Source organism: Neopelma chrysocephalum, unplaced genomic scaffold (genome assembly GCF_003984885.1).
Source record: "Neopelma chrysocephalum unplaced genomic scaffold, ASM398488v2 Primary Assembly neopelma1_44, whole genome shotgun sequence".
NCBI classification, from domain to species: Eukaryota; Metazoa; Chordata; class Aves; order Passeriformes; family Pipridae; genus Neopelma; species Neopelma chrysocephalum.
The window spans coordinates 23,293,327-23,309,002 of record NW_020897703.1 but is presented as its reverse complement, the minus strand read 5'-3'; the positions used below and the strand labels follow the sequence as shown (position 1 = coordinate 23,309,002).

Below are 15,676 nucleotides of genomic sequence, written 5' to 3'. Positions count from 1 at the left end.
ATTTGCTTCACTTGAGAATGCTGTTGCATGACAGGATACACATGAGAGTGTGAGTGTCGGTGGATTTCCCAGGAATGGGGTGTGTTGGGTAGATGTCAGAGTTGTTGTTTTGGGTCTTTGGAAGGTACTTGCTTTCTGTAACTATGAATATTGTTTTAGGTAGTGGGGAGTTACTGTCAAGTCAGCGTAGAACAAAGAATTAGTCAGAGCTAAAAGTGTCTTATTACTTCTTGTCTTGTTCTTCTTGGATGGGCCTAAATCTTATATTTAAGCTTCAGAGATGGCGTGGTGTATGTCTGCTGGAAGAGAGAATCTGTTTTTTCCCCCACTGTCTGTTTTTCCTGTCTCATTCTCTCTTCTGTTTTCCACAGTACGTGTGGGACAGGATGCTGGGAGGATTCAAACACAAGAATTTTCGGACAAGAGAAGGGATTTGCCTCTGCCTTATTGCAACACTCAATGCGTAAGTCAGAACCTTCTGCAAACTGGTGTTGTGTACACAAGCCTGCTCTGTGATTCACAGTGGTGCTCTTTTGTTCTTTATTCCCAGATCTGGAGCTCAGAGTTTAACACTGAGTAAGATAGTGCCACATATATGTAACTTACTTGGAGATCCAAACAGCCAGGTAAGCTTTTGCTGTGAGTCGTGTCTAAAGGTTGTGCTGGTTGCCTTGTTGGTAAGCAGGGCTGTGTGTTCTGGCTGGTAAATCAGTTCATTGTGCTGGTGGTGAGCTCTGAACAATGCTGTGCATGAAGAGCCCTTTGCTGGTTTTGAAGAGGTATGATTTGAAGTATGTCCAAACCAGCATATCAATTACTCCAAGAGTTCAACAGAACAACATGAATCTGCAGGCGAGATTGAACAGAGCAGGAAGCCTTTGTGGGAAAGGAACTCCTGTGCCTTACAGCCTTGAATACAGGGGAGGCTGTAGGGATCCCTCTGGGCTTGGTGCAGCACCCCTCACCTTCAGAGAACAACTACTCTGGATGGGGAGGGCAAATGGGACCAGTTGGACAGCCTGGCCGTGTGTGCTGCCAGAAACTGTGCAGGAATGTTCTCAACAGGGAGTGAAGACAAGTGGTATAGAGACCTTAAATCAGCAGTGCAACCCAAATGAAAATACAAGCTGAATAAAATTTGTTCCTTCTATGTGCCTTTTGTCCTACTTAAAATTAGATGGAATTATGTGAGGTTAGTGAGAAAAGGGGCAGGGTTCAAACCCATATCATGTAGTGTGTACTAGCAGTTTTTCAGTAGCCCTGTTGGTTCCCCTGCCAGCATGAGTGACACATAATGGGATCCAGGTCTGGAGCGGGTGTTCAGTTGGAAGGAGGTGTGGGCTGTCAAACTGGGGAATTGGTTTTCCTTGGCTCTGGTGAGTTGGCCATATTCCCCTGGCTGTCAGGGCCACCCCTTGCTGAAGAGGAGGACTGAGTGTGAAACAGCCTTCCCTTGCTGCTTGTGCCAGTGCAAGAGGATAAACCCATTACTCCGAGAAGTTTCTGAGGAAGTTTAATATTCAGGGTCCTCAGGTTCTGAGCTGAGACTAAGCAAGCTGTTACCCTTCAAGGGGATACTGGATTTAGGGCTTGGATGTGTTGAACAACCAGATGCCTTGATCCTGCCATTGGTGAGCTGTTGAATGAACTGGGAAGTTCGTGTTTTCCCTCTGCACTGCCTCTTCCTTGTACCTGGCACAGCTTATTATCCCATATCCAGCTGCAGGGGTAAATTATGGATCTGATCTCTCCCTTTCTGCTGGATCTGGTTCCTTGTCCCCAGAAAGCCCATGCCTGAACTGATCAGACACCAGTCGCTGTCAAAGTGGCTCCTGGTGGAACAGCGCCTGTCTGGGCGCAGGGGCTGGTCCTGGCCTCCTGTAGGGCTGCTGCCTGCTGGTGCCTTCTGAGCACTGAGAGACCTGCTGCCCGGTCACTGCTGCCCTCTCTTGGAGAGAGAGGACAGAGAAACACATCCAGGTCAAGTCCTTTATTGTGCATGTGGGAGCTGTTCCATTACAGCTCTTTTCAGAAAGAGTGCTTTTGTTGGTTTTAACTAATGCAGTTACGTAACCCAGTGTGCATCTGGTGTGACAACAGTATTTAAACTCTGATTATTTTCTCAAAAATAAAATTGAGATTGAGTCAAGTGTTTAGGGTTTTTTTGACTAGGAAGCAGGGCACATGTGCTTGCCCTTTGAATCTCACCTATAGGCAATTCTAGCTTGTGTCTACAAGATATTCCATGTCTAGTCACAAGGTGTACAGGTGTGTGGGTAGCTGCCAGACCATCTTTTGAGAAGCAGAAGTGCACAGCTTTGTAGGTGTTTCTGCAGGCAGAGCAGATAGTTTACCTTCTCTGCCTGCGGTGTGTGGTGGAGGAAAGGGGTTAAGGACAGAAAGGTGACACTTTAATCAGATTTATGTCTCTTCTGTTGTCTGGTGGGAAGGATGTGCTCAGCAGTTTCTTGCAAATCAGTATGGAAAACATGCAAAATTAATGGTGACTCAGGTGATTGATTACTCCTCCCTTTCTCCATGTTTTGTTATCAACATAGGAACATAAGTTTGTAAAACAGATTTAAAATTCAGTTTGTTTTATAATGTCCAAGTAATACGAGGTCTATTCGTGTCTCTCTCCTTTTTTCATCCAGTATATGTACCTCTTGCACACAGTGGGTGGAGTTTGGCAAAGGCAGCCAAGCTCCCAGTGTATGAAACCTTTCATCTTATGCCTTCACTGCCTTTTCAATTAAATTAGACCTGCTGATACTGCTAATATGTGAAATGCAGGGTTGGAAGCTCCTTCATGAACCCTGTGGTAACATGTATAGTGGCAACTGTTGTTACTGAGAAATATGCAAATTTAGTTCTCCATGGTAGGGCAGGGATTTAGATATTTAAATTGTAAAGATGATTGATTTCTCTCATCTCTCACATTCAGGTTCGAGATGCAGCAATAAACAGCCTTGTGGAAATTTACAGACATGTTGGTGAACGTGTAAGGGCTGATCTCAGTAAAAAAGGATTACCACAATCTCGGTAAGTTGAGAATGACCTTAACTCTTCACTGTTTTTGGCCTTCTTTTTATTACCTTCCGTCCTGCCTTTAGAAGGCTTCGGGAGCTGCGTGATTGAACCTTTTCCTGGGATCAGGGTTTGATATTTCTTCATCTCAGAAACACTCAGATTTCACTTAACGTGGATCCTGTACCTTTGCCCAAGTATGTCACCACATCTGGAAAACCAGTAAAATTATTACAGGTGTTTAGTTAAATGATTTACAATTAAATTACCCAAGATTTTTCCTATATGTTCTGCATGTATAGAGAAGATGCTTAAAAGTAGCCTGTGTTTATGCAAAAAAACCCAGTCAAAATAATCAGTTTTAAGATTTTATTAAAAAAAAAACCCCAAAAAACCAAACCAAAACAAAAAAACAACAAAAACCCACCAAAAAAGAGTCCCTAAAAAACCCAAACGAAACCCAGCCAACCCTACATCAAAACCAAAGCCATGTCCCTCTGCTCTGCTATTTCAGCTAAGAAAGCTGCTCTGCATCTTACCTCCAGTGCAGGGTGGAGCATGGTTAGACCTGAGGCTGGAGGAGATGGGGAGATGGCAGCTTGTCAGGGCACAGGGGGAGGAGGGAAGAGGTGGTTTTGGAGGTGGGGTGCATGCAGATGGAGGCAGCACTGTTGCCTCTTGTTCTCCAGTGAAAACATCTGCTTCCATAATGTGGCTCAAAGTAATAAACTCTCTGGGAAGGGATAATGAGAGATGATAGGGATCTTCTGCTCCACCAGGCCTGTCACATAAATGGGAAAGTGTCAGGGCCAAAGACAAATGTTGTGTGAAGTTGTTTTTTAGGGGTGTGTCTTGTGGTATTTCTGCAAATGGTTAAGATAGGCAAAGTGGTGATGAACTGGAAATGCATTTACAATTAGCCATGTCGCATCTTCAGTAATGTAGTATTTCCAGTTATATCTCTTACACCTTTGTAGTATCAATTGTTTCTCAGTTTTTCTAATCCGTTGCATGTTGACTTTTTTTTTAATTTTAAAATAACTTCTTTCCACAATGATATTTTTGACTGTGCTCCCACTGAACTGAATGAAGCCAAATTTGTCCGATAATATCTTGAGATGTTAGAAGATAGCTGCCCAGGGAAGTGGTGGAATCACCGTCCCTGGAAGTGTGTGGATGTGGCACTTCAGGATATGGTTTAGTAGTGAACACGGTGGTGCTGGCTTAAAGGTTGGACTCGATGATCTTAGAGGTCTCTTCCAACCTTAGTGATTCTATGATTCTAATATTCCTAAAAATTAAATTCAGTTGTTAATTGTGTATTCCTTTAACTTTCAAACAGGTTGAATGTAATTTTTACAAAATTCGATGAGGTCCAAAAATCTGGAAACATGATCCAGAGTTCAGGTGGTGAGTAGAAGTACTTCTCTTCTGGTGTTTTTAGCAATTTTCGCTAGTATTTTGCTTACTTTAGTAACAAGTGTTTATTACTGTTTCTGGTATTGATAAGCTTATGAGTTAGGAAGTAATCTTAATAGGTATCACTCCTTGTTTAGGAATAGATTTTTGAGAGAATTCTTGGTGAGGAAATTCATCCTTCTACCAACAGCTGAGTAGAGCAGAGATGAAGAACCTGAGTTCAGAACTACAGGTTCCTATCAAGCTCACACCCTCTGCAAGGCCAAGAGCAGGAGAGGTGATGTCCCTGCTCATTCCCACCATGCTGTCAGAAGCCAAGAGAGCAGAGAGGTCTTTGCTCCTTTAAATTGGAAAAAATATCTTTTTCACTTCTAGGCACGATTCTTCTTTCCATATCCATTTTTAAATACAGTACTCTTCATCCCTGCAGGAAATAATAAAATCAACTTATTTGAAAATCCTGAAGTTATAATTTGGATTATTCAGAAATGAGATGTGATATTCTCTTGTATGTTTGTGAACAATGAAGACCTAGTGTGGGTTCCTCAAATGGAATGGGTTAAAATTATGGCTTTGCGTAATGTGGGAAAATTTTGTCTGTACAGGTAGATGAGACTTACAGGGGTAAAAAAGGGCAGTTGAGAAACAAGTGTTCTTGTACTTGTTTAAAGGGGGGGGAAGTAAATATTTAATCCCTTAGCAAACTTCTTAAGGTTCACAACCTCCAGATGATTGCTCTGAAATCCTAACTGAAACAAGCTTACTGCTGATTCAGCTTCTCTGCTTTCCACTTGGCTAGGCCAAGGCAGAATTTTTTGCTGGCAGTGAAACAGAAGGGGCTTTCAAAAAAAAAAAAGGCAATTTGATGCGTCATTGTATGTTGCTGTTGTTTGGAGTTCGATGAGACAGACTTGTGATCTGTGGTAAGACATATTGCTTCATCTAAAGCATCTGTGTATCAGAACTTCTACTTTTAGACTTCATTGGAAACTGTTTTTTCTTTTATACCCCTTTGTAACTGTTTTGGTGAATTTGAAGATTTAACTTTTTTGCGCATCGAGTGCCTGAGACCGTATGATCCCCATCTCATGTCCTTGACTCCATTGACAGGCTTTTAGTACTTCCAGACACAAGTACTTCAGTCTTCCTCACCCTGCTAAACCTGATACTCTGGTGTCTCTCTGTTCTTGCTTGTGCTGTGGCTGGATGCAATCCTTGGAGTCTCTGTGTGTGTTAGCATTTCTCCTCCATTGAATCTCCTGTGTGGACATTGAGACCAAAAAGTAACCTGGGGAAAAAGGAGGTGGTGAGAGTGGAGGAGTGTTAAGGGGTCAAAGAGAGCAAAGGATAGGATCTCCTATTGCTCTTCCAGAACCTTTTCATCTTCCCTAACAATGAAAAAGTCTGTAGTTGCAGAGTTAAAGCAGTTCTCATTTGACACCATTACTTATTAATATATTTTGTGTGCGTGTTTGAGGGGAGGGTTCAGTTTCCTGTAGTGCCATAGGCTGGTTTGTTTCTTCCTTGCCCTCCAAGCATAGCACAAACACAGCACACATGCTCCTCATATCTAATGTGTCAACAGCTCTGTGCAACTTTCAGTTTACCTTGGTTAGGTTGTGTAAAGCCAGCGAAGGACGCTTATCTTCACCCGTGGTCACAAGTTTATTATGGCCTAAAGACAAGCTAAGTTTGTCAGGTTTCTTGTGTCCCTGACACCTTCTGCAGCTTTTGAACAAGGGTGACACTTTCAGCAGTTGTCAGAGTCACCAGGGAAGGTGATGATAAATATTGCACAACCAAAAGATTTGCCTTTCCCAGGAAATAGTGGAAATAGCTCTTAGGTTTGTTAACCCTTTGAGTCTGGCAGAGTGATCATATGGGTGAGTGAGTCTGTGCTTTTCTGGTGGGTAGCCAAGAACAAGGTGTTGGCTGAAGGGTCACTCATAATTGAGCAGTGGAGTTGTGCTAACTACAATGAGACTTGAAAGGTGTCCAACCTGTCTTATTGCAGAACTGGACAGGTGGGAAAGCAAACGTGGCTTCTGGAATGGTGGAATATAGTGAAAACTGGTCTCTTGGCTCTGAGACGAGACTACAGTTTGGGAGAACAGTGAACCTCTACTGGTTCACTGAGGATTCAAATAAAAGAAAGCAATTGCAGCAGCACTGTTTGTATATCAGGAGTGTTTTGAAGATAAGGGAGTTGCTGTAAGTTGTTAAAGAGTTCCTATCTGATGGTTCCCAAGACACAAACAAACAGAAATCTTACTTACACTACCAGAAAAGGTGCTTAAAATAATAGGACACTTTCATAAACCAAAGAATAAATGTAATAAATGAACTCTAATCAGATTGTAAATTTCAAGTCTCTGAAAACAATTCATATTTGTATTTATTTATTTTTCTATGTTGTGGTCCATGAATGCTTCTTTGAGTGTATTTTGAATTGTTTATTTTTTTGGCTAGGCTTGTTTTTATCATTTAGTAATACAAGAATTAAATGCATAGTAGGGTGGGGGAGGTTTGCATAGTAATCTGAGGTGTTTCATTAAGACAGAGGGAGGTTTTGGCATGCCCAAGTATGCTGCTTGTTGCTAGGCTACCAGCAGCCCTTATAGCTAGAATATGAAGTTAAAATCCATGCTGGATTTCTCGATGATTCTCAATGCATCTCTGTTTTGTTATTTGGCATATAATTAGTCAGCCTCTTGAAGCAAAAATTATAGTTTTTCCCCCTTTGGGCTTTCAGCAAGCTAATTATTTTCTGTGTAACTGCTTTTGCTAATTATGCAGATGCCTTATTCCCCTGGGACAAATACATTTTCAGCATGAAAGAGCCAATAATTGCCAGCTAGTCAGCTGCTGTCTTCATGTGGCGCTGTGTGATGATCTTGAGTTGGATGTGATGCAGAGAGAATGGCTATTGGACACAGACTCCAAGAAATTCATGCTGCATGAATTTCCTTGGTATTATCTGGAAGGACCTTAACATAAAGTGTACAGGTTTTCTGTGGATTTGAGTTGACTTTGGATCAGACCAGGACTCCAGAAAGCTTTATAATCAAGTTTCAATACAAATTAATAATAAAATAAATGATCTGCTGAGAGATACAGGCTGATAGCAATCGATGACCCAAACCAAAGCTTTCAGTAGCCAAAATGTTTTGGGGTGTTTTTTATGCTTTTGATCATTGTGATATCTTAATATGATGTTCTTTGATGTAAACCTTTTTTTTTTATATAGGTCACACACTTTTGGGAGATACTTCTATATTTATGTGTGCAGGGATACTGCAGTGGTGTGCCTGTGGGAAGGGAGGGGATCGAACTTTCTTGTTGGTGATGAATTTTGACTTGGGAGAGCAAGATTTAGGGACAGTGGAGGTGGTAGTGGTCTTGGGCTGCAAGGGAATCAAAACAGGAGAACTTATAGTCAGAATTCTAGAGTTGAGATCTCTCCTCCGCGGATGCTTGCACGGAGTAAGGTGAGAGGAGGATGCAATTTTGGTAGCTGACTGTATGAATGTGTGTTCTAAGAGTGAGCAAGTTAATTAGAATAGTGCTAAAATAGAAGATGTGATAATTTCAGTTACTGAAAACCTATGAAGTAGGAGCAGTGCTACTTTTCAATAGAACTACATCTGTATTTGAGACAACGTATAAGATAAATATGCTATTTACTAAGTGAATTCTGTTTAGGCAGTTGAGAACTTGGAGTCAGTTAGATGGAAACTAGAACTATTTTAGATTCCTGTGTTTTGCTAGTAATAAAGTTGAGTAATTGAATGCTATTTTGATATTTATTATAGGAAGGAAAATCACCCACATTTGCCAAGTATTGCCATGCGTCTGAGGGTGGGATATTGTTTATTTGTCAACACACATCCAAGCAGCAGAATTGCAAACTGGAAGGAGGGACAACTGTCTGTGGTAACACAGAGAGATTTTGAATCACCAAATGCTGCATTGTGCTTTTCTACATTCATTCTTCCTTGTGCAATTTAAATTCCATTATGGCTTGTTCTCTGAATACAGTTTTCAGTCTTCAAGAAAAAGAAAATTCATTTCATTGAGTCAGCATTCTTATGGCATGAAAAAAGCAAGTAAATACCCCTTCATCTGTGTGGGACCTGAGAGAGCAGTAATGTCTGATTATTTGAGTGAGCACCATTAACTGAGAGTACATCCTTATGGACGGTATAAATGGACAAGATGAGCTCTGCTCCCTTTCTAGCAGCTTTGTAAATAAGTATATTGCTGCCTTCTGGATCTTAAACTCTGAAATGTAGAAGGGAGGGATGTGAGCAAGCAGGCACAGGAGGACACATGGAGCTCAGCTGAATGCTGAGCAGGCTTTTATTTTGGAGGAGAGGTGGCAATCGCCTGCTAGGTCACACAGCGAAGTGGTGTAGGAGGGTGGTGAGTTTGCTGCTGGTTAAGTTGCTGAGAGACATGTACTGTGGGGCTGCTCCCGGAGCACAGTGCCCTTCCCCAGGATCTCACCGGCACTGCAGAGAATGACTACAGGGAAAGGTAGGTGTTAATGAATGTGCCACTGGGATGGATGTGTTTATTTGTTAGTGTCTGAATATCTGACTGTTCTGTTTCTTTTTAACCCTGTGAAGAGGCTGAAGCAATCTTGCAGTAAAAGTGGAACTTTAAAAAAAACAACCTGCAAGCATCTATAGCCTGGTGGCATCAAGCTTGGTTTAAGTTCTATAAAATATGATAAATGATCTGTTTGATGGGGTGAAGGAAGAGGATGTGAGCATATATAAGGGAACGGAACAGGTTGTGAGAGGTGAAGGACGGGTATTCTCAGAAACCCTTCCTGGTCTGTGATGTTTTTGAGTGATCACTGAGACTTTAATTTCTTAGCTGTTGCCTTTTGCAACATTAGTTGGGAAGATTATTTAAATTGGTTATGAGTACTTATGAATTGGAACCACAGTTCCAAGAATGTGCCATATAGAGAATCAGTGTTTTCCCCTGCATTTTTGTGTTTTAACTGCATTTCTGTAACAGAGGATTTCTGTGGTAGTCAGTGAGGCTGGAGGAGACTAGGTGAAATGGAAAGGCAGAGGACATCTGTATCTATTCACCTGTGAAGAATAATTTACAGAGTAGAGGCATATATTGCATTTATTTTTGATACGTAAGGAGCCTGTGCTTTTTATCTTAGCTTTCAGAGGAGGTGATTTTTGTTAGCCATCTTTGCAAAAGCTGCATCATTTTTCTTTCCCCTTTTCTCTCCATTCACTGTACCTGTTGTCGTGTTGAAATCCTCACTACAGTGTCGATGTAGTAGACTAAATTTAGGAAGTCTGAGATTGTCGGTATCTGAATTTTGTAGACCTTGGTTTTGTATTGATATTTACAGTGTCAAGGTGCGAGTTAACTGGCAGCTTTTTATGTAACAGAAGGTGGAAATCACCTGGGTAAATTGAATGCTGTGGAATGGATACCACATGTTACAGTACATGTCATTTCTATGCACAGTTCTTCATTTTAGGGGCTTGGATCCTTTTGGAATATTATGTTGCATGTATTTTCAGAGGAGGCAGTGGATGCACGTGTGAAGCGTTCCTTTTTCACTGTCAGTCAGTGCCTCCCAACTCCAGGAAATAAACACAGAAACCATCTAGGCTGGTCCTCCTTCTCTGAACTGCATCACCTGTCAGTGGATAGTGTCACCATCTACAGCTGAGAGACCTTTTCATTCTGACTCCTCCTGTCCAGGTCAAAAGGGGAAGCTGAGAATAATCCATTATTTTAATAAAGTTGGAATTGTGTTGAATAATTAATGTATTTAATTGCTTATTAAAGAAAACAAGCATGTATTTGTTGTTGTCAATGAAGCATGATGATTTCATCATGCTGGGAACTTCTCAGATTTATAGGATCAGCTGGTGGAATGAAGAGTGTGGGGTAGTAGTCCAGCTGGTCTTATCTGTTGGGAAATGTCTGACCTCCAGGTCACCACTGCTGAACTGTGGTAGTTGCAAATGTCAGAAGAAAAGCAAGTGTGTAAGTTGTTAGTGCTATTGTGTGTTCTGGATTGAATCCAAAGTACCTTGACTGCAGCACTTCCTTGCAAAGAAGTGCTAGACCAGAGTTACTTTGGTTGTGTGTGTCTCATCACTTCCCTAAGCCTGATGGTTTTATATGAACACACAAATGCTATTTTGGCAAAGCTTTGATGTAACTAAGCAGAATCATGTTGCTACTAACATCGCTAACAGATGTGCATAAAATACAGGCTAAAGGAGTGGGCAGCTTAAGGACAAGATGCTGCTGTTCAGTGTGGGCATTGTGAGCAAAAGATTAACGTGCACCATTCCATTAACACTTAATGGAAGTTAAATGCATGAATATCCTGCACATCTGGAATGAAATTTTTCATGCGGGGCCTGATCTCTTCTTCCTCTTTGGTAAAAGTACCGTGTGGATCTGAGTGACCTCAGAGGTTGTCTTAGAGAATACATGCAAGTTGGAACACATTGCAAGGATGAATCTCCAGTCCAGTGTTCACAAAGAATTGGAATGAAAAAAATCCTACACACTTCCCATGGAAACTGCAGTAACATCTGGTACAGCTGCAGAGGTGATCACAGTTCAGGAATCCTTCGTAGTTGCTGTTTTCTCTGCTATGGTCTTTTCCTCCCATTTCTTTCATGTGTTTTGGTGTCAGGTTGTTTTCACTTGTGAAACAAAGCTTCAAATCTGCAGTGGTCATTGTCTTTAAAATCTCAGGACCAGTTTCCTGGTATCTTCTGTGCTGCTTTGCCCAGCTGGCTCTCCTTTGTAGATCTTCTGTTAGAAAGAGTTTAGGGATCAAAGCCGGAACAATATTAAATCCAGTGACATTTTCCCATGAAAGGACTAACTCTAAATATCATAGTTTTGATCGCTTAGCTTTGTCATTTATTGTACACATAGTCCAGGGGCAAGTTTATCAATAGGATGGTTCATACACATGCCCATGCAAACACATATTGATCACTGTGAACATAGCAGTGATTTTAGGTCAGCCTTTTAATACTCAACAGTTCCCTGAGAGAGATGGGAGTACGAGTTATTCGACTATCCTAAAGGAAGGCTGACTGGCACACTAAAGGGCAGCCTGGTGTGAGTAAAAAGTATCCCATAGCTGTATACTCTGCAGAGTCATGAAGCTTATTTGGGTCATGTTTGTGTTTCACACATTCTGACTTCAACATTTGTTGGGCGAGCACAGGAAAGTGCTTCAGTGAGTACAAGTGAAGGTATCACATGCTTTCTGCTGTTATGGAAAGAATTACAAAATTGTTCTTGACATAGGAATTTTTGCCTGAGGCTCACAAATACTTCAGTCTCCACAAAAAGTGGCAGAGAAGTGGGGGTCTTTCTCCTTTCTGTATGCTGGCTGGGTGCTGGGTTCTTGAGAGTAGTCTCCTGGTACTACTTTTAAATGAATGCTCTGGGCTGTGTTTATATAGAATCACTGTCCCAGTTAGAATTCAATTGCTGTCCTTAATCAGCAGCCTCAGCAGTGGCCAAAGACTGCTTGGGGGAGAGATGAAATTTCTTGCACCTCTGGTGGAGCACTTTGATGAATTCTTGTGCTGCTGCTCTCATTTATTTGATGAGATTTGTTTTCGGGTTGAGCATGTAACAAATGAACTGAGTTTAGCTGCTGTAATTAGCAGCCTCTGAGGACAGCACTCACCCCAAGGTAGTTGGTGAAATACAGGATAGGCTTTTAGGGGCAATAACAGTACGTGAGACGTGTTTTCTCCTGCCAGTGACAAAGAACATCCCTGCCCTTGTATACTGTAACCACAGTGGTTGCAGCTTCCATAACCATGAGATTTTATTCAGGTGTCTAGACTGAAGAGCACCTTGTTGATTTCTAAAGAGCCTAAGATCAAATGCCTGGGAGCTTGAAGATCTTCTTGTACCTAGTCTCTTTTCATTTTCAGATCATTGACCTGAGGCTGGATGAGATTAAACTGTCGAGTCCATTTCTGAGAAAGACATACTAAAACAGATGGTGTATCCAGTTTTAACATACAGTGGTAGAACAAAAACTGCAGTTATGGCCATGTGAGTTTGGGGCATGAAGAGGACCTTTTCCAAATGCAGTAGCAGACAAGTGCTGATTTGTTACTCCAGAGAGAAGTACAGTTAATGCATTGTCTGTACTTGGCCCTGGTCTGGCATTATGCTGCCTTCCTCCTCCATTATGTTTGGCTGAAGTATTTTGTTTGTAGCTCAGATATAGCGATGTGAAATAGAACAAAACCAAGCTATAATAAGTAAAAACATCCTATTTTTGTAGTATTAAGACAGCAAATACTGTATAATGGCTGGGTTTCTTCTGCTTGCTGAAGGAATTAATTCTGCCCTGCTGCTCTGTCAAAGGAATCGTTTGTTGCATTGTGAAAAGCAGTTTGAGTCTCTTTTTTGTTTATTCCCCTGAAGCCCCAAAACTGCAGACAGCTCTGAATAATCCTGGCTTGGTTTACACCCTGCGTGTAGCCTGCAGGGATCTTACTGCAGACAAATCTCCATGAGGAAAGCTGCTAATGGTTGCTGCTTTGCAGTTGGCCTTCAGAGTGAAGCCAGGTGAATTTTGGCACAAACAATGCACTAAAGAGGAAGAGATAAATACCTGTCCTTTAGATACTTGACACGGAAGTGTCTGGTGTTATATGCAGATACTGACGTCTAAGGAATATGAAACATATCTGGACTTCACTGGAGACCAGGATGGACAGTGGTTTGATAAGAGAGTTTTGGATGCTTAAATGCAGAGGTTTACACTAATTTTTTTTTGCTCCAGATCTGGTCCCTTTGATATTAATGGACTCTTTCTAATGATTTCAATGAGAAATAAACTGGACCCTTTGTAAATTGCTGGTAGACTATGTTATAAATAGCCTTGTGTGAGTGTTTGAGGCATGAGTGCTCCTAGTCTTCCAGAAGGAAGGGGCAAATAGAAGTTTTAGGTATGAAACAGTGCTGGCACTGCTTCTGCTAGTGTTTTTTTATGCAATTGGCAGCATTGGGGCTGCCTTTACCCCCATGTAATGAGACTGTTCCCTTTGACTGTGGTGTGAGTACATCTTTAAGAAATGCATGTCTTCCACATACATCTCTCCCGAGTAATGGGGCTCCTGTCTAATGGAGTGCTGGTTCATAATGAGACCTGACATTTCTAATTAGGTCTGCTTTATGAAGAATGGGCCTGACTCTGTTTTCTATCATTTATATTTCTCCCCCTGACCTCCCCCCAGCTCTTTCTGGGGATCAGGGACAGTCCTGGAGCCAGTCTGAAGAGGCAGGGCCGGGCACACTTCTTCCTGCTACAGCTCTGCCAGTGCACTTCACCTCCGATTTATACTCCTGCTGTTTGAGCTCTGTGCTGGGCAGGAGCTGAATCTGCAGAGACGTCTAATCACATGGAGCTTCTATGATGTGGAGAGACAATCACGCTCCTTTTCACTGGAGACTTAAATAAGATCTGATCCCAAGCTTCCACAGGCAAAATATTTATGCACCAGCTCACTGAAACTTATTCTTTGTCCCCTCTCCCTTAAGAAGCTCCATACTTGTCTCTAGTGCTTTCCTTAGATGTCTTTTTTTTTTCTGTTTTTTTGATGTGCTGGATCTTCTCACTGTAGTGGGATTTCTCCAGAGATTCTGTACTGTGTCTTTGTATGCACATTGTGCTTCTTGCTTGCTGCTTCCTTTCATGTTGCTCCCTGAAGCTTATTTATTATCAAGGGCTCTAAAGCAGTCTTGTCCCTATTTTTGTCCAAACTATATCTTGTTTATTGAAGCATGGTATAAGGATCTCTGTTCACTCTGCCTGAGAATGTGAGAGATGCAGTAGGATACTGGGGCAGTGGGAGCTTTGTGACAGAGACAGACTGTGCAAAATACTGTGTCTTTTGTAAAAACCAGGCCAGGTGCTCAATCAGCTGCAGTGGGACGTTCCTTCAGGGCCTCCAGTGTGTCTATGGGGGAAGTGGTTTGGTCCTTTCCACCAACTTCTTCCCAGGAAGGCTGGATCACAGAGCCATCTAAACCAGCATGTTTTACATGCCCTAAAACATGGTGCATGGTACCAGTTAAGAGGTGAGAATGCACCTGGGCTGTGTTTGACTGTGCTCTGCAGCCTTGGCCAGCGATGGTCTGACCAGCTGGGTTTGGCATGGAAGTAGTTTCTGTGAAACAACACACACTACGGAGACCAGGAAAAAACTGTGATCAACAGCTCATCTTTTAATTTTTGGGCTAGAATCCTGACTTTTCTGTACCTGTAAGGCCACTAATTTCAGAAAACCTCTGAATTAGAAATAAGATCCTTTTCATCAAGAGATTATCAGTTAGTTTTATGCAAGTTCCAGTAGTCCATATACTACAGGAACTGAGGGGATGGCCCAATGCTTGTGGTTTTTTTCCTATGAGCTGATGTTTTTTTCACTTTGAAGATAGTGAATGAAACACTGGAACAGATTGCCCAGAGGATCCCCATCCATGGAGACTTTAAAAATTAGTCTGGATGAGGCCTTGAGCAATACAACTTTGTCAGCCCTGCTTTCGGAAGGAAATTGGATCACTTGACATCCAGAGGCCCCTTTCAACCTAAATTATGCCATTATTTTATTTTTCCTTCTATAGGAGGCAGTAGGTATTGAAGACCTCCAAATTCATTCAGTGTTTCTTTTACTCAGTATTTTATAGCTGTGTGTGTCAGTAAGCTGAAGACACAGATTGCCGGTGTCATTTGAGATGGTGTGTTTGTCTGTTACTGAGCACTTCAGTTTATCAAGAGTGGTAACAGGGCTAAAGGCAGAAGAAAATGTGACCTCAGCTAACAACACAACCTGATGTCAGCATGAAAAGGCTGCAAGGCACAACAGAGGCACTTCTATAAATGGTAGCCTGTATCATTTAGTGCACATCTTCTGCTGATTTGGTGTTATACTAGAACCGGTGAGAATACTTCACTCTAGTTTTATTGGTCTGTCATCAGTGTGAGTGTCAAGTTGCACAGGATCATTTTCAGTGAAGCATTAAGGTGCAGATTGCTCTTTGATTTTAATATTAAGAGCTTAAAGCTTGATATTTAAATGTGGATATATTCTAATTGTTTATCTGAGGAACAGCTTGCTACAAATTAGTAGGTGAGCTGTATTTTGTTCCATTTAATCTTTGTGCTATTCTTCAAAATACTATT

General features: G+C 41.7%; 1 protein-coding gene across 13 annotated transcripts in view; it reads left to right on the top strand.

Moving 5' to 3' along the window:
• The window catches only part of CLASP1 (cytoplasmic linker associated protein 1), a 179,650-nt gene that overhangs the window by 53,592 nt on the left and 110,382 nt on the right, over nt 1-15,676 (top strand). For all 13 annotated transcript variants that reach the window (XM_027678952.1, XM_027678951.1, XM_027678949.1 and 10 more), the window contains 4 exons: nt 372-463; nt 551-626; nt 2,945-3,042; nt 4,370-4,437. In XM_027678952.1, coding sequence (XP_027534753.1) covers nt 372-463; nt 551-626; nt 2,945-3,042; nt 4,370-4,437 — 334 coding nt within the window. The remainder of the gene's footprint in view (nt 1-371; nt 464-550; nt 627-2,944; nt 3,043-4,369; nt 4,438-15,676) is intronic.